The 23105-nt window shown below is 42.4% G+C and overlaps 1 protein-coding gene across 1 annotated transcript; it reads left to right on the top strand.

Moving 5' to 3' along the window:
• The first annotated feature begins 53 nt into the window (after positions 1-53).
• LOC106149229 lies at positions 54-11664 on the top strand. The gene is made up of 2 exons (XM_013517493.1): positions 54-865; positions 10628-11664. Exons 1-2 carry the CDS (start codon positions 398-400, stop codon positions 10862-10864), a joined length of 705 nt encoding a protein of 234 aa, XP_013372947.1. The 5' UTR covers positions 54-397; the 3' UTR covers positions 10865-11664.
• Positions 11665-23105: the final 11441 nt, after the last annotated feature.

The following is a 23105-nucleotide window of genomic DNA, read 5'->3' as shown; positions in this document are numbered from 1 at the left end:
GTTGTGCAGTTCAGGCTGGCCTTGAGCTCATTTTGTAGCCCAGGTTGGTCTCGAACTTGTAACGATCCTCCTGCCTCAGCCTCCCGAATGCTGGGATTACAGGCGTGTGCCACCACGCCTGGCTGTTACAGTGGGCTTTTGAAAGATCTACTGGAAAGTAAACAGATGTGATTATGATTATTTGAACTGTGTGTCAGTAGAAAAGCACAAGACAAACCTGTTTGCTTTTAGTTTTCCAAGACACCTAAAACTAAAATGTGTAAATAATTCTATTCCCATTGCCTTACGCAGTGTGTTTTTGACACCAAAAACATAAGCAACAAAAGCAAAAATTGACTAATGTTTTTTCTTTCGTTCGGGCTATTCCAAGCACCCCACCGGGCGACTTAAGCTGCAGATGGTTATTTATCGCGGCTCTGGAGGCCGAAGTCCGGAGGAGGGCTCCGCCAGGGTCGGGCCTGGAGCTCGGCCTGCTGCTGGAGCGAGCGGGAGAAAGGAAAGGCGAGGAGAATGCTCCCTGCGTCTCCCTCTTAGAAGGGCCGTGCTGGCGTGGAGGGCCTACCCCAAGCACGGGCTTTCCTCCCTGAGGCCCCGCCTGCAAACACCGCCACGTTGGGGATCAGAGCTCAGGGCAGGGGCGGTGGGAGCCCGCAGACCTTTGCCCCGTGACACCCTTTTCCCGAGTCCACAATTCACGGCCTTGTCCCGTGCCACACACGCTCTTTCCGCCCCAGCCCGGGCACCATCTCTAAGGAATCCTGACGTCCAGGGAGTCATCCACTTCCCAGGTGAGGGAGGCTCACGCACAAGTCAGTCTGCAAAATTCCTGCTCTCCAAGAGGGAAAGAGAAGGACGAGCCAAGCAGGTGCGAACTCGGCGGGGCAGACCGTCTGCGAAATTACAGCTTGAGAATAATTTTCGGTTTATTCCTCTGTGCTTCAGGCACCCAGGGGCCACCGCAGAGCAAGGCTGCCCGGGACTTTTTTTTTTTTTTCTTTTTTTAATCTTTTTGAGACATGGTCTCACTAGCAGTTCAGGCTGGCCTTGAGCTCACTTTGTAGCCCAGGCTGGTCTCGAACTCGCAACGATCCTCCTGCCTCAGCCTCCTGAGTGCTGGGCTTACAGGCGTGTGCCACCAGCCCGGCTAGCTGCCCGCTGCCGGGGACTTGATCCGGGGTTTGCGGACCCGGAGCAGCGAGCAGCGCAGTTACAGCAGGCTGCGCAGGGCGACAGGCAGGAGCCGAGCGACCAGCTCCAAAGCGGGGCACAGCAGCGGCTGCTGGGAGCCCCCGGACTGCAGGAGCCAGGGAAGGAGGCGTCGCTGCTGACTCCCCGACTGGGTGGACTTAGGGTTTCCAAACTGCGAGAGAACAAGTTCTGCTGCTTTTAAGCCGCAAGTTTGTGACAGTTTATGTGGCTGCCCTAGGAGACGCAGAGAGCTGGCTTTCGTTCAGCGCCTGCCTGCGGCCTCCGCCCTCCAGATGGTGTCGGGCGTGAGCCTCCCGGACTCTCCCAAACCGCTTTCTCTTGAGGGTGGGGTTTTCCTATCTTACTCATTCCTAGCTCATAACAGGGCACCTGGCCTGTAGTGAGCGTCCCACAAACACTTTTGAAATATAGGCACAGTTTTTATGATATAATTCAGGGCCTTGTGCTAACAAGCACCCTAACACATGTGTGTCCACCGGTCCAGGAATTTCTGTCTTTTCTGTGCTATCTAGTCTTTCTCCTCCTCAACATAAGAATGGAGATACTAGTTTCTTATCCCCCTAGTGGAGTGTGTCTGCATTTCCCACTTGCACTATTTTCCCAGTGTAGGAAATTCTGTCAAGACTACCTCTTTTATTCTTTTATTCTTTTTTTTTGGTCTTTTTGAGACAGTCTGGCTATGCAGCTCAGGTTGGTTTTGAGCTCACTTTGTAGCCCAGGCTGGTCTCAAACTCAGAAGGATCCTCCTGCCTCAGCCTCCAGAAAGCTGGGATTACAGACATGTGCCACCATGCCCGGCTACCTCTTTTATTCTTGTCAAGCAGTAATTGTTCCTGGCCCAAGGGTACGAGGCATCGTCCCTGGACTTGTTGGAGCGGCCCTCTCCATTTACCTGTATCTGGACTAGGTTTCACAGTGAGACAAAATACCTTGTGATTTAATTTGGTAATTATGAAGAGTTTCTGAGTCCGTCTCCTGCAGTCGCTGGTGATTGTCAGTTCTAAGAGGCCACCGAGGGATTCACAAGGTCCGTAAGCAATGTACCTGTCATTAATGCTTGATATAGTAAGTGTTTTAATCAGTAGAAAACAATACATAGCACGCGTAAGTGTGTGAAGACTGTCCTGCAGTGGATGCGTTTCCAGCAGTGCCGGCCAAAGCAATAGGTGCAGAATATGTCTCCACTTTATTCTTTATGAAATTCAGCAGTGGAGGAGGTAGGTCTGATTTGTGATACTGATTCTGATGTAATGAACGACTTCAATTTTCACTTCAGATCTGTCCTGGATCCCAGGGACCCGCCTCCCTCCTTCTCTTCCTCATGGTGCTGTATTCCGGTGTTTGAACACCAAATCTCAGAGAAGCTCTTTCTCCGCTGCTCTCCGCTCTGCCGTCTTCGCGGAAGTCCCACCGGTTCATCACTGTACCACTGTATTGAAACACTGTCTTCTTTGTTCTGTCCTCAGTGCAGTTGACCCATCATGGCTCTAGTGGGCAGAATGGTGTTGTTGACAAAGGGAAACAAAGCATCTTCAGCTTGGATTTGAGTTTGTTTCGGGTTGAAGCGGAACTGACTAGCTGTGAGATTAGAAGGGATGAGGTATTTGTTCTTGTTTAAGTGTCCTTGGGACCTGGTTCAGGCTTTCTCCCCCCAGATTTTCTCATTTTTAGAGAGGCGCACCTTGAAAGGATGTTCCTTTTTTACGTAGTTAAATTATAACTTTGTGGAAATCGGATTGGAGCAGGCCAGGCTGTGGGAACCTGGCAAGGAGTGTCCTGGAGTGGGAACTAAAGCATATTAAAAAAAGCATCTTTAAATAGAAACCCATAAAACAAAGGTATGCATTGATTCATTTCTGAAAATGAGACCAGAGGCTTCTTTTTTTATTTTGGTACCAGGAATCAAACTCAGGACCTTGTGCTTGCCGGGCAGGCGCTTGTGCCACTGAGCTATATCCCCGACCCTGACACCAGAGGCTTCTAAGAACCTGACCCTTTACTTCTCCTAGGAGTTAAGGTTCGGCAATTCAGTGTTCTCACTTTACGGAACATGAATATCAACAGTCAGCTGTACACACAGCTATTTCCCTTAAGGGACCCAAACTGTTTGTGAGGATGAGTTAGCAGCAGTTCTTCCCTAAGAACTTGTGGCGGGACCGGGCCCCTCTGGTTCCCAGGGGTCATCCCGTCCCTCGTGTCCTCCCCTGGGCGAGCACTTGCTTCTGCTGTACCCTGAGCTGAGGCGGGCGGTGGGAGCGTGCTGTGAGGTGCAGGGACAGTCTGGAGGTGGCAGTGAAACGGTGTGACTCACCTTTGCCCATGTTAAGACTCTACCAGCCCTAGTCCTGTGCCCTCTTTTGGGTCAGATGTGGAGAAAACCGCGCTCTGGCCTCAGAATGATTCGTAATGGGGTTATCTGTTTTCTTGCTCTCATCCTCCAGTGCGTAATTGCAAAAATAAAACAACTGGACCTTGGTGCACTGGCCAAGATCTAAGCTGTCCCGTTGTAACCGATCACAGTGATGCAGACACGAAGGCCAGGGAGTCCTGCTGGTGTCAGTCCTAGATGAAACCTCAGGGCTCCCCGGCCAGTGATGGGTAAATCAGCAGTGCCCGCAGTCAGCTCAGGTTTGTGCTGGGCTGGAGAGTGGGAACATGTTCAGTTAAATCTGTATTGGATTTTGTTGTTGAGCCTTAGCTTTTAGTGAAAAACTCAAAGGTGGCCAGGTTCTCCTGAACTTGGCATTTTTGGTCACAGTTGAGAAGACTTCTTCTGTGTGCATGAGAGCGGTCGTGAGGAGTTGTGTTCTTGCTGCCCTGAGATTCCCGTGTAAGGACTTTGGGTGTGTCCATCCCGCGTTCAAGAGACGGGGTCACTTTGCACCGTGCCTCTCTTTTCTGGGCTCTAATTCCGCTTTTCTTCTTTCAAGAATGAGTTTTTTCTATTTTTTTTCGTGCAGCAATGATAATTTTTAGATATGCGTATACCAAAGTGTGTCTGAAATTTAACATCGCAGAACAGACATGCACATCCGTATTCTAAGACAAACGGAAATTATTCAGGGGGGACAAGTCTTCCTTGATTATATGAGTCTTGCTTTCTCTGTTTTATATCAGTTGTAACACTTCATATGATCACTTACTATTTTAAAGTACGTGATTTCAGTATAAGTCAATTATTTGTAACATTTCTTCCCCTCCTCCTGCTACCTGGGAGTAAGGCCTAGGCCTAAGGCCTTGTGTATGTTTTTCTCTTTTCTTGTCTCTCTTCTGTTTTAAAAATTCCATGTCATGTAAAAAACACCAATAGGACAATTAATTGCTTTTAGAGAAACCCTGTCTACTCCTCTGAGTCTAACCCAAGTATGCTAATGACTAAAGTGAAATAGAGCAGTTCGAAATAAAAGGAGATATTAGAGCAACAGGGGCAGCTTGTAAACGGCAGCAACGCATTCTATAAATGGTGATGATGTTACTTAGAGCGACAGAACACGACATCCTGTGCGGTAGGATGAGGGATCGCGCGGGCACCGAAGCATTCACCCTCTGACTCCGTGCCTGGCACGGTGAATGTTAGAAACAATCACAGTTTATCTTTCATTAGAAACAACCACAGTGCCGTGTAAGGCGCGCGCCGCTAAGCGGGCGGACAGCGTGGGACCCTGACATAGATCAGGGTTGTTTCTCTGTTTCTAAACTGGCTTGCGAATTAGAGGCACTTGCAATCCAAGAGCACTAGAGGGAGCCAGACCCCTTTGCAAAGATTTCTTTGCTGCGGCGCTAAAAGCCCAACTCGCGTCCACACTTACAGCACTTGTGGACTTGTGGGTGTGGTGCTCCGCGACAGCGCACAGGTACGACTACGAGTGCGTTAGGAGTTCACGGTCGCGGCTGGAGAGGGCGGGTGGTCCGCAGGACGACGGACTCAGAGGCCCACTGTCTAGATGCGTCTGTGGACCTTGTTTGCAGTGTGCTGCGAACAAATCAGCTTTGAAAGCATGTTTGGGGGCTGGGGACTTAGCTCAGCGGCACAACACCTGCCTGGCAAGTGCAAGGTCGTGAGTTCGATTCCCGGTACCGGAGAAAAACAACAACAAAAACAAAAAAAGCGTGTTTGTGAGACATTTGATCAGGAACTAAATATTGTATTTTGGAATTATTGTTTATTTGATTAGGTGGGATCATCGCATCTTGGTAATGTTAAAAATTCTTCATCTACTAAAGACACATACATTAGTTTTTTTTTTTTTTGCATGAAATTATATGGTGCCAAAATTTATTATAAAATACTGCACAGGAAGGCAAGTGTGTGTGGCGGAGTGGGGGAGTGTGTGGAGGAGAAGAGACAAGACTGACAATATCTTGATAATTACTGGAACAGCAGCTCATCATTGTATTGGTTCAGCTTTTGTGTCTAAACCTTTTCATTAGAAGTAAAGACGACAGATATTACATCCCTACAGTGTATAGTTATACTTTAGTGTGTTATCATTTAGAGCAGATGTGTATTTTTTCTTAGGTTACAAACTGAGTTGTATAAGAAAATATTATTTTCCCCATAATTGAATTTAAGTTTAATTCCTAGTTTGAGCTTCTGTTCTATTAGATGGCAGAAACCGAACATCACCTAACTCAGAATTTTCTCACGTTGCATTGCCGGAAACTTGAGTCAACATAATCTGGACTGTCCCACTGCCACCTGCCAGAATGGTTTGTTTTTTGGTACTGGGAATAGAACTCAGGACCTATGCTTGCCAGGCAGGTGCTTGTGCCACTGAGCTGTATCCCTGGCCCCAAACAAATATTCACCACTTGTTTTTGGTACTGGGAATCGAACTCAGGACCTTGTGCTTGCCAGGCAGGTACATGTGCCACTGAGCTACATCCCCAGCCCCACCTGCCAGAAGTGCAGTGGGAGAGCAGTGAGAGGGGGTGGTGAGCTGGAGGCTGGCCCTTGGCTGTCGCTTTGCAGACATCTAGTGAGACAAACTGGACCTTCTCATGGGTAATTTGTCCTTGCACATGACACCCACATTTTCTGATGATGAAACCCAAGGCCTCTGCATCCGAGTCTCCTGGTACTGCCGACCCTCTCTTGAAATAGGGGAAACATCCAGACATTTCACTCTGGTGTTCTCAGCTCTGGCTGCTTAGCCATTTCTGTTCTACTTCTCCTGAACCGGTGATGGTGAGCCTTTCAGAGCCGAGAGCCCACACCACAACCTCAAACCACTGATTTACCACAAAGAGCCGACACTGTAGCTACACCTGAGTACTGACGCTTTAGTTTAGAAAAAGCAGCTCCTACATCAACATCTTTTGTCATAAAAGAAAAAGAAAGAACATGCGTGCCATAGGTTCGCCATCACTGTCCTGCACCGGGTCTTTCATGGAAGGCCCCAGAGAGCTCACTGGGGCATTTCTGGTTCTGTAGGTTCTAGACGGGAACAGGTACCTTCTGCTTTCAAGTCTCTTAACAAATCTGGTTGCTATAGATCAGTCTTCAGAAGAGAGGGACACCTTCTTAAGGAAATACTGCAACGTCTAATTGCTCTTCTTGATGCTTGCTGTATAATTTTTTTGGTAGTGATTACTAATGGCATAAACATGTCAAGGTGACTCAAAGCCCCGGATGTCGAGCAAGGTCATGGATCCGCAGGAACTACAAAGAACACTTTCTTTAGTTAATACAGGAATTAAATCTTTCCTACTGAATCATTCTAATTAAAATGTAATAGTTCCTTTTTGTATAGGAATAAAGTAAGGACACAGTAGCAAACAGCGGTTAAGAATGTTGGTGCTGAGGCTAGCCAGGTCAGAGTTCTAAGTCTGCCTCTGTGTCTTTAGCTGGGTCATACATACATTTATTGAAAGATTGTGAACCTAAATTTTCTTACTTATAAAGCAGAGGCAATAACGTCTACCATGCAATGGTTGGGGGAAAGGTTAAGCAGAAATATGAATATAAAGTGCACAAAGGAAATTTGGTACTTTGTATAAAACCTATACATGACAGCCCTTTTATTATTTAGATTAATACATAAGCAGGAAAAGCCCATTACACAGTTTCTGCATCTGGTTATTGAGTATTTCTCCCAAGATTTCCCAAGTTATTAGCTCAGGTCGTAAAGGACCACGTGGGGATTTGAGTGCAGCCCCAGGAATTGAAGCCACCGCAGCTCAGAAGCGTGCTCTCTCTGGTGTCTGCCCTGAGGTGTACGGGGCCTCAATTCCCTCGGCAGCTTCAGAAATCATTGCTTAGCTTTCACCCACGGTGTGGCCCATCCTTTATGAACTGTCAGTAGAAAGGAAGCAGAGGAAAGGAGGAATTCCAAGGGCGTACTATCACCATGGCCTTGTGAAACAGAGGAAAAAGAAACCCAAACAGTTTACAGTGGACAGGCTTCCAGATGTTTATTCCAGGGCTTTATGTTCAGAGTAAAAAGAAAATCCAAACAAATGCCATGTCCTTCTCCCGCACTGTCAGAAAAAGCAACATTCCTCGGTCCCCCTCCCGCTGTGGATGGCTTTGTATTGTGGCTGGGAGAGGTAGGCAGATTGCTGCCGTTTCCCTGGCCCCCTCGACAGAAACTCCACCCTGAGCTGGCTTTTGATTCCTCTTTGCTTGTGGACATTGGAGTCCTCTCCCCTGAGTAGAGACGCGCAGCTTTGTAATTAGCCTGCTTCCAGATGCAGTCTGGTGTCGTTAAGGGCCAACGCACCAAGAATTGGCTTTGAGTAAGAAACTGCTGTCCTGGATATACGCATACTCTGTCCAGATGCAGTCTATTAATTAACCCTAGGCACTGGAGTGTTGCATTGTGTTTTAATGGCTTAGTAGTTGAAGCAGGTCCTGTGGAAAAAAAGAACTCTCACTCAGAGACCACTCGCTGTCACACTACTACTGCACGCACGCCTCTGGCATCGGTGAGGTGCGAAAATGCACCAGTGACCTGAGGAGGGAAGCAGTCGCGAGCAGAGAGGAAGGCTGCACTGCGATGCGCACCTGATCAATCTCGGGCCAACTCAAGGCCAGTTGCCGTCACAGTCAATCTGTGTTGGGCCACGACTGTCCACCCTCTGCACTCTCACCTTGCTGATCACTGGGTAAGCGCTACCTACGCAGAGGCAGCTTTCAGAAGCCTAGGCAGGCTCCGAAAGACGCGGTAGTTGGCAGTAGTCCTCTGACTGCTCTTCAAGAGCAAGCTCTTTAAAGGAGGCTCTGGACTGTGCATCTCTCTGTTTATCACACACTGGGGTGTGGTGAATGGGAAACAGATTACAAAGTATAGCTTCCATTTCCTGCAGTCTCTGAGTGTTGAGTTAGAAGTTTCCTCTGGACCAGCACCCCAGGTGTGGGACAATACTGATAACATTGTCATAGTCTTAGGGCATCTAATTAAATTAGGAAAGAGCTCAGCTGGATTCCAGGGCCCATAGCTATCCTGAAAGTTACCCGCCGTGCTTGTTGCTTGCTTCCGAGTTGTAAAAAGTCTAATTTATTCAAGGCCCAGTCACAACCTTCTGCCTCTGTGCTGGTACTCGTCACCATTGTCATTATTCAGTTCAATATTTCATTATTTATGAGCATCTTTCTGTTCCAAGCACTGTGACAAGTTATTTTGCAGGTCGGAGCTCATGTAGTCAATTTAATATCAGATGTGTTCGGAGAGTAGGCGTGGCATACGTAGAGGGCGGATCAGTTTGCTGTTGCGTGTGACGTCGTTGCGGCTCCGCAACAGGAAACATCCTCTGAGCGGCACTGGTTTGGACCCAGAGCCTGATGCGTGACCACAGTCTATTATGTCACAGAGTGAGGGTCAGTGAGGTTAGCTGCTTGTTCTGTTCTAGATAATAAGGCTCTTGCCTTCAAATAACAGGTCCTGTTATTACACCAGTATGTTCCGGGGTCCTATGCAGGGTGCTGCATGTTCTCACTCACCAAAAATTTGGATTTGGGCCTCCTGCTTGGCAGGGTGAGGGACAAATGGGAGAAGAGATTTGGTGTGCTATTTGTGCCACTAAAGTCCGATTGCAAATTAAAATTGACAAGTCAGACTACCGGTCTAGGGGCTGTAACCAAAATGTTTCTCAGTTTTCCTGAAGCTGTGGATGAGAGAGAGAGAGAGAGAGAGAGAGAGAGAGAGAGAGAGAGAGAGAGAGAGAGAGAGAGTTTCTGTGCTCACTGTGAAAATAAGCCCTATTGTCTGATATATCAGATATAAAGGTATTTGCAAACGTGCTCACATTTTATGTGTGATACGAGTCTATATCTTCCTGAAGTTTTGGGATCAGCTATGAACATCTGTTTCATTTTTTTAGTTTTGTGAAACTAAAATTTTGATGTCTCGTAGACTATGGTAGAGCGTCTAGAGAGACAGATTAAACCCTCTTATTTTGTAATTTTGGATTCAAGTTCTTAGGTCACATGTTTCAAGTTTCTTGTATGATTACAGACTTTATACGTGATTTCCTCTCAGTAGTACTCTTCTTTAAATCTCTAAAAACCCCTGCAACTTCTTGAAGCACGTTTACATAAACAAGATTTTGTATTCTAAGTGTGTATGAACTCTTCGCTGGTTCTAATCAGGATTTTGGATTTACTGGTAGGAAGTAAACTTAGACAGCAGTTAGAAATAGAATTGTCTGGCTAAATCTTTTTTTTGGTACCAGGAATTGAACTCAGGATCTTGTGCTTGCCAGGCAGGTGCTTGTGCCTCTGAGCTAGATCCCTGGCCCTTGGCTAAGTGTTTAAAGCAGTGCTTGAGAGAGAAAGTACAAATAACTGTGTATGTTCTATAGGACAAGTCTGTCAGAACTCTGTGAATAGACCCTCTCTGCATGACCTAGGGAAGAAACCCCATGTGATGAACTTTTCTGAGTCCAGGCTTTCCCCACACCTGCCCTGTATTACTTTACTACTTTGGCTGTAACAAATTATTGCCAATGCAGTGGCTTAAGACAACACGGATATATTAATCACAGTTCTGGAGGTCACAAATCCAAAATGTGTCTCACAGGGCTGAAATCCGTCTGTCAACAGCGCTCGTACCTTGCAGACCCTCTAGCGGAGAGCACGGTCCTCGCTATGCCCCGCTCTTGAGGCTGCTGGGATTCCTTGGCCCGTGGCTCCGCATCGCTTTGACCCTTGCTTCCTTTCTCTGGCTTGTTCTCTGACTGTGAGCCTGTTGCTTTCCTCCTATGAGAACTCCTGTGATTACATTGGGCCCACCTGGGTAAACCAGGATAATCTTCCCAGTTCAAGATCCCCTGTTTGCGAAGTTCTTTTTGCTATGTGTGGCAGTATGTGTGTAGGTTCCATACACACATGGAAAATTGGTTTAGTCGTCTTTACACTGTTACGATAGAGATGTCACACACTGCATAAATTGTAACGAAATGACCTTTATCCCCACAGTTCTGGAGGCTGGAAAGTCCAAGATCAAAGTGCTGGCAGAGGAGAACCTGGTTTCTCTGCTTCCGAGATGGTGCCTTGAGTGTCGCTTCCTCAGAGGGAAGGAGCACCGTGTCTCACATGGCACGGGGCAGAAGGACGCAAACCCACCCACGTGCTCTTCTGATCGTGGAATTAATTCATCAACCCAGACACTTCTCATTAGGCCTCAACTTGCAACATTCTTATATTGGTGATTAAATTTCCAACACATGCGTTTTGGAGGGGACGATAATATTTAAATGACCTGACAGGCAGATTTGGTGGCCCGTGTTTCAACTTATGACATACCTGTTCCTATCGTACCTTCTAGATGAACTGCCTCTTGCTGGTATCTTCACTAGGTCCTACTTGTACCTCAAGCCATATTCAGTGCGTCCTCTGTATTCACAGCCGCTCCTCCTTCTAGTTCTAACTTTGGCTTCTTGCTTGTATCTAACCTCTGTCGTGACAAGCCGTGCTCTGCTGTGTCCGGTTATAATCCTGGCCTTGTGTGCGTCAGTTCCCTCATGTGGAGTTCCCACCTTTCACTCCTGAGTCCTATTCATTGTCCAGGGTTCAGGCTCACGTCTTACCTCCTAAGTGAGACTCCGCAGATGACTTTGCCCGCTTTGATCTCTCTCTTCATGACATTGATGGTTTCTGCACACAGCTCATGACAGCTGTGTTCATATGTGCAGTACGTACTTGCTGTTCTTGCCTCTTTATTTTGATCATAGACTTTGCCAAGGGGGAGCAATGTCACATTTCTTCTGCGTGTTGAATCGCCCGTGGGATGGTGTTAAACAGGCAGTGACAGTGAGTAAAATATGCTCACTGCGTCGTTCGGCGTTCTCTTTTGATATGTCCATGCTCTTCAGAGACTTGCACTTACTCTTATTCAAGGAAATAGAGTCTAACTTGATATCTGTTGAAGAAATAAAAGGAGAGTCTTTGTGTCCATTGCATAATTCCTTTGAAGCTATCTTCTCCTTTTTTTTTTGAGACAGGGTCTTATTGTACAGTCCTGGGTGGCCTTGACCTCACTTTGTAGCCTAGGCTGACCTTGAACTCACAGCTATCCTGCTGCCTCAGCCTTCTGATTACAGGCATGCGTCACCACACCCAGCTCCATTTGTGTTTTGAGCTCTGTGATATGTAATGTTTATATTCAGACTTTCTCATAAGGGTTAACTGGCCTTCTATTTACCAAATAAACCTGAGAATTTTTGAACAGCTGTTTTAGCTTTTTTTTTTTTTTGGTATCAGGAATTGAACTCAGGACCTTGTACTTGTCAGGCAGGTGCTTGTGCTACTGAGCTATACCCCTGGCCCTAATTTTTTGTTTTTTATTTTTATTTTTTTTGGTACTGGGAATTGAACTCAGGACCTTGTGCTTGCCAGGCAGGCACTGTGCCACTGAACTGTATCCCCAGCCCAAGCCTACAGCATCCGGTATTCCCAGGTGGTCCCCCAGCCAAATACTAACCAGGTGAGTTCAGGGTGTTATGACTGTAGACAATTTGTTTTTTTGTTTTTTGTTTTGTCTTTTTTTTGAGACAGGGTCTTGCTATGCAGTTCAGGTTGGCTTTGAGCTCGTTTTGTAGTCTAGGCTGGTCTTGAACTTACAGCAATCCTCCTGCCTCAGCCTCCCAATTGCTGGGATTACAGGTGTGGGCCATCACACCTGGCCATAATAAATCTTTTCTCTTTAGTAGTTTTTTTTTTTTTTTTGTACTGGGAATTGAATTCAGGACCTTGTGCTTGCCAGGCAGGCACTGTGCTACTGAGCTATATCCCTAGCCCTGTTTTATTTTATTTATTTATTTATTTATTTCCGGTACCAGGAGTCGAACTCATGACCTTGCACTTGCCAGGCAAGTGCTGTGCCACTGAGCTAAATCCCAGCCCCTATCCCCTACCCCTGTTTTAGCTTAAATCATTTTTTGCAATAATGAACCTAAGAGAAAGGTATTATTGTTATTCCCATATATATTACACTCAGACAAATATACTAAGGCAAATAATATAAGTGACAGAACAGTGTTGGAGGTGGATTTGAATCAGGCAATCTGACTTTCAGGTATTTGCTCTTTATCTTTACACTAAACAAGTGAGTTGTGTTTGTGTTCACCTTGGCTAATTGGTGAAAGCTTTACATGAAAGAATATAATTTACTACAGAGCAGAGGGCAACAAAATGTTAAACCACCTGAAACTTCTGAAACAGCAGTGACTTCTCTCTGGACTAGCAGCACTTAGGAGTAAAGCACATCCTTTGCACATTAATAGGCTTATTTTGTTTCCTGCTCTTGCTGTTATGGAAGAGAAGATACATAGGAAGTGACTTATTGATTTCCTCCAAGGAAAACTTAGTAGTGAAATTTTTTGAAGGGGATTCTATTGTCCAGATCTCCCAAGACGAAGGGTCATTATTGATTGCGAGATCACGACAGTAGAAGGTCTGCTGGCCTATGTGTGCAGTGCATTTACACAGTAACTGATTCCTGAAGACACGCATGTATACAGATGTTTCACACGGCTATTTTGATTTATTTCAACCAATATTTTTTCTACCTGAAATCTTAAATTATGAAACTGTTTCACATATTGTTTTAGCCAGAAATACCCAAGACTTTAAAAAATATAAATATTGCCCACCATGAAAGGCCAGTGTATTTTTTCTACTTCTGTATTAATTATGGCATATTAAATGACAATTTTAACCAAAACCATTTACATTGGAGTATCATTTTCTGTAAAATTCATGAAACACTTCACATAGAGAAGTAAAGAATCCGGCTCTTAGAGGTAAGTACTGAAGTCTGATTTGTGCTCTGTGAGCAAAACATGATACAGCCATCTGCACACCATAGATTATGGAAGATTAGTGTACTAGAAAACTTCACTTCAGAAAAAATGCTGCAGTGCAGAATGTTTGTCTCTAAATTTCCCTACTGGCTGGTGAACTCGTCCACGCTGAGGAGCTCCTTCCTCACCATCGAGTGAGTACACAGGTGACTCAGTCCCTGCCGGGAGTCCTCTTGCGGCACAGTGCGTAGAGGAGCCCACGTGACAGGCGGCCACGCTGCAGACCAGTGTCTGTGTTGTTTATTCACTCTAACTTCATGACTTTTAATTTGTGGCTTTTGTTTGAAACTAGCTTTTCCTCTGTTTGAATAATTCTAATACAGGTGATGTCTTTTCAGACCGTTATTTAAGTTACTATTTTAAGCTTCAATTTCAAATGTTTTGAAGAGTGATGGCCTACAGTTTTGACAGTCCCTCCAAGCTCTCCCCCAACACATCAAATGAACATGATCATACAGTTTACTTTTTATACCTATGTGACTGCAAATGTATCCTAAATTTCCTAACAGTCTGATAAGGTCTTCTGTGTTGATATAGTAATAGAAAACTAGATGTGTTTGATATAATAATAGAAAACTAGATTAAAACTGAGAAATGTAATTATTTATATAAAGGGAAAGGAAAAAATGATTGGATATTCAAAGACAGGATAATAGCTATAATCCTTAAGTCTGGTGATGAATAAGAAAAGATAATTTCATAAACCTTAGCATCTATTCATGGAGAGTTCTATTCTTGGGTTCAAATGTGAATAAGCAAAGGATGGGGCTGTAACTGGAAGTGGATGTTATACTCATCTCTCTAACATTCCCTGAGCCCCTGCTCCTGCTCTGTGTAGGTGCTGTGGGGGTTAGGCGAGCCCCAGGAGTGGAATTAACCTAGTCAGGGTAAGACTGTCTCTTTTGTTTGAATGTTGGTTTAGGTAACTCAAGCTTCAGCCACTTAGAGTTTATACCTCACTGACTGGGGATTGATTCTGAGGTGGTCCAAACACCAAGAAGCTCAATATAGGGCTGGGGATTTAGCTCAGGGGCAAAGTGCCTGCCTGGCAAGCGCAAGGTCATGAGTTCGGTTTCTGGTACTGGAGAAAAACGAAAAAAGAAAAAAAAAATAGTTACCCCAAGAAGCTCAATATTTTTATTAGTGAATGTGGGTTTCTACCTCCCAACAGTGACCAAGAATGTGTACTGCAGGAAGCATCTTCCTTCACAAGAAAATTAGCCAGGGGACAAGTGGGTAAGAGCAAATGACACAATCAGAATAAGCACCAGTAACAAAACACACAGTTCTGTAAGAGAAACAGTGGAGTGGTGATTAAACTGCATCTAAGTTCATATTGTCTCCATATTTTTCTGTTACTTCAAGAAATGTTTTTTTTTATTTTAAAGAGAAAAAAAACCCAAAATAACAACAGCAAGGACAAAAACACAACAACTCAAAAACAATAAAAATGATACAGAATTTCAAAATAAGATGATAGGAAATAAACAATGGTTGTTATAGTATATATTGTTATCTTCAACGAAGTTGCTCAGATTACCAGATATAAGAACGCAAGATTGATCAAACAATTAACATTAGCTGTTCCTTCCAATAAACCACTAGAAATTAGTAGTACAATTGTCCCAGCTGTCTTGTGTGTACAAGTTATTAGGGCAGTAACAATAGTTGATCCACTGCGTATTGTTGTCTTCCTAGTAGTAATTCAGAGTAGAAGATGTGTGTATGCTATCTTGTCTATGCAATATTACCACAAGACTTTCCTTTTAATGAACTAAGAGAAATGAGCTGTATAACATTTAGCTGTCTTCTATGTACATATATTTTCTCCTTTTTCCTTTCTTCATTTACCCATCACAGTTTGTCTTTTCTTTTGAACAATTTGTTCCCAATTTTCAGTATCTGTTGTACATTTTGGATCTTATTTACTCATTCATTTTGTCATACTAGTGAGACAACATGATGTTTACACATATGGGTCTGATTTATTGCACTTATGAGTATGGTCTCAAGTTGTATCCATTCACCTATAAAAAACTCCATTTTATCCTTTTTTATGGCTAAGTAGTGCTCCATTATATAAAAAAAACCACAACTTTTTTTATCCATTCTTCAGTTGATGGACATCTGGGATGTTTCCAGTGTTTAACTATTACAAATTGTGCTGCTATAAACATGAGTGCACATATATCACTGTGGTATGATGATTTTAAGTCTTCTGGGAAGGTTCCCAGAAGGGGAATAGCTGGGTTGAATGGGACATCCAATCCCAGTTTTTTGAGGAATCTCCACACTGATTTCCACAGTGGTTGTACCACTCTACACTCCCACCACCAGTGGAGAAGGGTCCCACCAGTCTACCATGGTCCCACCAGTCTACACTCCCACCATAGCTCTGCCAGCATTTGTTATTGGTTGATTTCTTGATGATAGCCATTATTCCTGGGTGAGATGGACTCTCAGTGTTGGTTTTTTTTTTTTTTTTTTTTGGTTTTTCTCTGGTACCGGGAACCGAACTCACGACCTTGCGACTGCCAGGCAGGCGCTTTTGCCGCTGAGCTAAATCCCCAGCCCCTCTCAGTGTTGTTTTAATTTGTATATCTCCAATGACCAGTGATGCTGAACTATTTTTCACCATGCCTTGGTGTGGATTTATTTTAGTCATGGCTATTTGGAGTTCTGTATGCTTCATTTATTTATATGTCAAATTCTTTATTCATATTTGGGAAGTTTTCTGCCATTCTTGCTTTTTTCTTTTTTTTGAGGCAGGGTTTCCCTATGAAGTTCAGGCTAGTCTTGAACTCACTTTGTTGCCCAGGCTAGCCTCAGACTTGCAATGATCCTCCTGCCTCAGCCTCCCAAGTGCTGGGATTACACACATGTGCCACCATGCCTGGCTCTGCCGTTATTTCTGTGAAGAGGTTTCAATGGCTTTTGTGCTGTCTCTAGCTTTCTCACTGATTCCAAGCAGTCTTACGTTGTTCTTCTTTGCTTCATCCTGTATCTGATGGATTGATTTTTCACAGTTTCTTCTCTTTGTTTTTTCCAGTACCAGGAACCGAACTCACAACCTTGTGCTTGCCAGGCAGGCGCTGTGCCTCTGAGCTAAATCCCCAGCCCCTTTCATGTTTTTTTGTGACTTTTCAGATACCTTTGTTTTCCTGGTCGCTAGTTGTGTTCATGTCTTCTGGATCTGATATTCTATCTTCCCCTTCATTCAATCTGCTGTAGGTACTTTCAGTGGAGTTTCTAATCTCCTGTATTTCTGTTTGGATCTGCTTCATTGGCTCCATTTCTTGTGTATGTTTTCCATTCATGGTTTCCATAATTTTCCTTTTTCTCTATTTGTTTATCTGTGTTTATTTTAGTGTCTTTTATTTTGATAGTCATTTCTTTTTGAGGCTTCTTTTTTTTTTTTTTGTTTGTTTGTTTTTTGTTTATTTCTGGTACCAAGAATTGAACTCACAATTTGCACTTGCCAGACAGGTGCTGTGCCACTGAGCTAAATCCCCAGCCCTTGATAGTCATTTCTTTTTGCACCTTAGAGGTTATTTTTTCTGTGGCCTCTTTTTGTTTTTTCACTTCTGCTGCCATCATTTCAGAGAGTTCCATTTGTTGTCTTCTGATTTCCTTTAACTCTTTGTGCTCTGGACTTGTCCTGGGTGGGCTGGATGTTTGGGATTGAATTTTGCTTCTTTGTCTTGTCATTTCCTATTTTCTACTTTATTTTGTTTTCTGCGTTGGTGCTTTTAGCTTTCTAACATTAAATAGCCTTAATCACTGATGTTGAGGCTTTCCTAGGAGCTGTCTTTTCCTCCAGATGTCTTCTCTTGCCAGCACCAAAGTGCTGGGGTCTCCTCCTGCTGGTGCTGCCGACTCTCCTCCCACTGTCACTGCCGACCTGGAACAACTGAAGATGTGCAGGGCACAGGCTTCTACTCTTTCTGCTGGCACTACCTTCACCTTCTTGCCAGAACCATTGCTCCAGACAATGGAGGGAGTGCAGGGAGGGAACTCACTCTCCTCCTACTGGTGCTCCTACTGGCGCTGCAGACCTGGGGCAATGCAGGGGCACAGAGCATGGATTCACTCTTAGAAATAAGTTTCTTTTATAGATTTAGTTACTTTGAATTGTTTTCTGGTTTTAAAAGAATTCTAAGTATTTTTATTTCATTAAAAAATCCTCAACATAATACAAATATTGTATCTGAGAAAAGACAGGATTTCTGGGATTAGAAAATAGTAGGCTGTATGGTGATCTGTATCATTTGCAATGTTTTTTTTATTACTTGTTATTGTCTTTGTTTGATTAATGTTGCATTCTTATATCTGGTGGACTGAGCAACTTCACTGAAGATAACAGTATGTAGTGTAGCAACCACTGTTAATTCTTATCATTTTGTTTTGAGGTCATGTATAATTTTTGTTGTTTCTGTGTTGTTTTTGTTTTTGTCTTCATTGTTATTGCTTTGTTAGTTTTTTCTCTTTAAAATAAAAAAAATGAAAAAAGGAAAATACTAGACATGCTTACCTATCTTTTATAAAAATTTTAGTATGCTGGAAAATATTTTAAAATGCTTATAAATAAAATGGAAACCTAAAACACACAAGTATAGGTTTGTATGAAAATGCTGTGATCATCTGCTAGTTATATATGACCCTGGGATATCTTAGCGGTCAAAGACTGGTTTTCACCTCCATATGGAGATGAGAGAGAGAAAAAATTTGCAGAGTACAGAGCTGGAACCAAGACTCTCAAAAAATTTGGGATCCTGGAACTCTCTCTCTCTGTCTCTCTCTCTCTCTCACTCTCTCTTTCTCTCAAAATGAGTAATAGAAGAACTGTACCAACTAGTCCAGATAGATCATAATGATATTTTCCTTTGGCAGGTTATGAAAAAAATAAATTCACATTAGAAAATGAAAGTCCCATATGTGGGATTAGAATTCAAATGTGCACTATTCACAGAGTATAGAAAAGCTTCTTTCAAAGAATAAAAATACAAATATAAATTGACCCCAGTGTAGTGTGATTTCTGGTGTGCTTTACAGAAATAATGCAAAACAAGTATGCATAAACCTTCCCATGGTCCATGATATATTTCACAAAAAATGAAAATAAACTTAGAAGAAAACATGTAAGATATAAAGTCCAATAAAAATAAAGAAATTAACAAACATGTGGTTAAATATCAATAAATAAGGACTATGAAAGAACTGTACAATAAACAAAAGGAGAGCTGGGGATGTAGCTCAGAGGCAAGGTGCCTGCCTGGCAAGTGTGAGGTCCTGAGTTTGATTCCTGGTACCAAAAAACAAAACAAAACAAAACAAAAAAAAACAACCGAAAAAACAAAAAACCCCAAAATGAATTTTTTGAGGGGGAACATAGTAATTCTTCACAACATAGTGAAACTGCTATAAAACAATAAATGGAAAATAGGATTAAAGTGTTCTAGGAGCTGGAGGTGTCGGTCAGGTTGAGTGCTTGCATAGGGTACATGGTACCTTGGGTTTGAACCTCAGCACTATGCAAAAATTGTTCTAAATTATTTAAGAAGATTATTAAAGTATTGATTAACTTTAAATGTTTTAGTCAAATATATGAGTTAAAAATTTGAAGTTAACATTAAGAAAATAGAAATTGAAAAAAAAAAAAAGAAAATAGAAATTGAAATACAATAGGTGTGCATTTTATTTTGTAAATTTAAAGCATGAAGCATAACATATTAATAAATACACAGATATTAGTGTGACAGTGAATTGAAAACCATATTTGTTTACTACTGGATTAAAATACAGGACATTACCATTATTTTAGAAGCTTCTTCCTCAACAGTATGGGAAATTCAGGTTTCCATCTTCAGAAATCAGTTGTATGGGGGCTGGGGATTTAGCTCAGTGGCACAGCGCCTGCCTGGCAAGCAGGAGGTTGTGAGTTCGATTCCCAGTACTGGAAAAAAAAAAAAAAAAGAAATCAGTTGTACAAGGTTTTGTATTTCAAAAAACAGAATCAATCTCAACATAATGTTTTGCTTTTTTCTTATGTCACCATTTTTTCAGTTATTCATGCTGTTTTGCAAAGCTGTAGTTTGTTACTTTTCAATGCTGAGAAGTATTCCAAAATACAAATAACGTAATTTCCCTATTTTGCCAGTGATGGATATTTGGGTTGTATTCTGTTTTTGGCTATTATGAATAAATCTTCTGTAAACATGCGCCTGCATGACTTCAGGTGCATATGTGTACACTTATTTCTGGTGCTTCTGTCCTCGGAACTAAACTAGTGGGTCAGAGGAAGGGAGGCCATGTAGTTTCAGTGGGTACTGTCAACTGTCTGTCCCCGTTTGTACTCTTATCTGTAAGCAGCAAATGAGAGTTCCAGTTATTCATATCCTTAACAACACTGATATCATCAGTTATTAAACATCTTTGCCATTCGTATGGTTGTGCAGTGTTTTTAACTGCATTTCCCTGATCATTAATATGTTATGGTTTGTGTCTGGATGTCCCCCCAAAGCCACATGCATTCATGGGACAGGCTTTTAGAGTTTATGATTGATCCATGGTCCAATGCTGGGATTATGGGTGTGAGTGCTACACCTGCTTTGGGGCGAGTAGTTTGCATACAGTGTAAGGGAGGGAAAGGGACTTGCTCCTGCTCCTCCCTTTTGCTCTTGTTGCTTTTGCTATCTTCCACTGCCGTGAACAGTTGCCCTCTGCCATGTGCCACTCTGCCCGGGAGCCAGCCAAGTATGGACTGAAACCTCCACAAACTGTGAGCTAAATAAACCTTTCCTTCCTTCATTTTGGGCATTGTGTTTTTTGTCTCAGCAATGAGAGAAAAGTAACCAAGACAGAATTGTATTGAGAAACTTTTCATTTGCTTAGTAACTCTTTAGAGATTTTCTTTTGAGAAGTTCTTGTTCAAGTTTTCCGCTCATTTTTAAATGTCTTTTTTTTCTTATTGAGTTGTAGGAATTCTTTCTATATTCTGGATGTGAATCATTTGTGGGTTATGGGCATTACAAATATGTTTTTCCACTTTGTGACTGGCCTTTTTGTTTTCTTAATGGTGCTTTTTTTTTTTTTTCCTGTACCAGGAATTGAACTTAGGACCTTGTGTTTGCCAGGCAGGTGCTGTGCCGCTGAGCTAAATCCCCAACCCCTTAATGATGCTTTTCAAATAACAAAACTACAAGTTTTCCCTTTATGTTTAGTACTTTTTGAGTTCTATTTTTTTATTTTAAAGAGAAAAAAATAAAAATAACAATAGAATAGAGTTTCAAAACAGGTTAGTAGGAGAGTTACGATAATTAATACATTGTGTATTGTTGTCTTCATAGTAGTTACTCAGAGTACAAGGCATAGGCATGCTATCCTGTGCAAACAATATCAGCACAAATCTTTCTTTTCAATGAACTAAGAGAAACTCGCTGTACAACTATCTTAGCTATCTTGTGTATAAATACATTCCCCCCTTTTTTCCTTTTCCCTTTCCCCATCAGAGTTTGTCTTTTCTTTTGAACAGTTTCTTCCCAATTCACACCATCTATTCTACATTCTGGATCTTACTTATTTATCTTTTCACACTAGTGAGACACTATGATGTTTACACATGTGGGCCTGATTTATTTCACTTATGAGTGTGTTCTTGAATTGCATCCATTTACCTGTATAAGTCCCTGCTTATCCTTCTTTATGGTATAGTAGTACTGCATGATATAAAACAACCACATCTTTTTTATCCATTCTTCAGTTGATGAGCATTTGGGTTGTTTCCAAGATTTAGCTATTACAAATCGCGCTGCTGTAAACATGGGTGCACATATATTGCTGTGGTATGATGGTTTTAATTCTTCTGGGAAAATACCCAGAAGGGGGAATAGCTCGTTTGAATGGGACCTTTAGTCCCAGTTTTATAAGGAATCTCCACACTGATTTCCACAGTGGTTGCACCAGTCTACACTCCCACCAACAGTGGAGAAGGGTCCCACCAGCCTACACTCCCACCACAGCCCTGTCAGCATTTATTGGTTGATTTTTTGATGATAGCCATTATTTCTGGGGGAAACAGAATCTCAGTGTTGTTTTGATTTGCATTTCTCTAATGACCAGTGATGTTGAACTTTTGTGTATTTATTTGTTATTTGTATTTCTTCATCTGAGAAGTGTATATTCATCTCAGATGCCCATTTTTGGATTGGGCCCTTGAATTTGGTGGATCTGATTTTCCATTCTTTGCATGTTCTAGATAGATGTCCTTCGATGGACAACTAGCTATAATTTGTCCCACTCTATGGGTTGTCTTTTCACTCTGTTCATGATTTCTTTTGCTGTGCAAAAGCTTTTTAATAGGGAGATCCCATTTATTGATTCTCTGCAATATTTCCCTTGAAGTCTGGATTTTGTTCATGGTATCTCTGCCTACACCTATGTCTTCAAGACTTCTACCATTTTCTCTTTCAGTAAATTTAGTGTTTATTAATATTTAGATTGTTGATATATTTTGACTTTAGTTTAAAGCATGGTGATAGACATGGATCTAGTTTTGACATATGGAAAGCCAGTTTTTCCAGCATCATTTGTGAGAGGCTATCTTCCTTCCAGTGAACATGTTTGGCCCCTTAATCAAAGATGAGGTGGCTGAGTGTGTTTGGGGTTGCACCTGCATCTTCTATTCTCTCCCGTTGATCCTCAGGATGTTTTTTTTTTCCCCCAGTACCACACTGATTTTATCACAGTAGCCTTGTAGTGTAATTTCAGATCTGGAATTATGATGCCCTCTGACTTGTTTTTGTTGCCCAGAATTGCTTTGGCTATTCTAGGTGTCTTCTAGTTCCAAATGAATTTTAGGAGTGTTTTTTCTATATCTGTGAGGTAGGCTAATGGTATTTTGATTGGAGTTGCATTACATCTGTATAGCAGTGTTTGGAGTATGGCCATTTTCACTAAGTTGGTTCTTCCTATCCAAGAGCATGGAATATCTTTCCATTTTCTTTTTCTTCTTTCTTTCTTTCTTTCTTTGGAGTATGGCCATTTTCACTAAGTTGGTTCTTCCTATCCAAGAGCATGGAATATCTTTCCATTTTCTTTTTCTTCTTTCTTTCTTTCTTTCTTTCTTTCTTTCTTTCTTTCTTTCTTTCTTTCTTTCTTTCTTTCTTTCTTTTGTCATTTTGAGACAGGGTCTCACTATGCAGTTCAGGCTGGCCTTGAGCTCACTTTGTGGACCAGGCTGGTCTCAAACTTGCAGTGATTCTCCTGCCTCAGCTTCCCGAGTGCTGGGATTACAGGTGTGTGCCATTGTGCCCGACACTATCATTCCATTTTGTGATATCCTCTTTGATCTCTTTTTTCAGGGTACTGTAATTTTCACTCTGCAGATCTTTTACATCCTTTGTTAAATTGATTCCTAAGTATTTCATTTTCTAGATGCTATTGTGAACAGTGTACTTTTCCTAGTTTCTCTTCCTGTGAATTTGTTGATTTTGATTTTTGTTTGTTGTTTGCTATTGATTTTGGAGTGCTGACTTTGTATCCCACTACACTACTGAATTTGGACATTAATTCTAAAAGTCTTTTGGTGGAGTTTT

This window comes from Chinchilla lanigera, unplaced genomic scaffold, assembly GCF_000276665.1.
Source record: "Chinchilla lanigera isolate Chin_1 unplaced genomic scaffold, ChiLan1.0 scaffold00039, whole genome shotgun sequence".
Lineage (NCBI taxonomy): Eukaryota > Metazoa > Chordata > Mammalia > Rodentia > Chinchillidae > Chinchilla > Chinchilla lanigera.
Note: the sequence above shows the minus strand (reverse complement) of the source record. Positions and strands in the feature narration are given on the sequence as shown.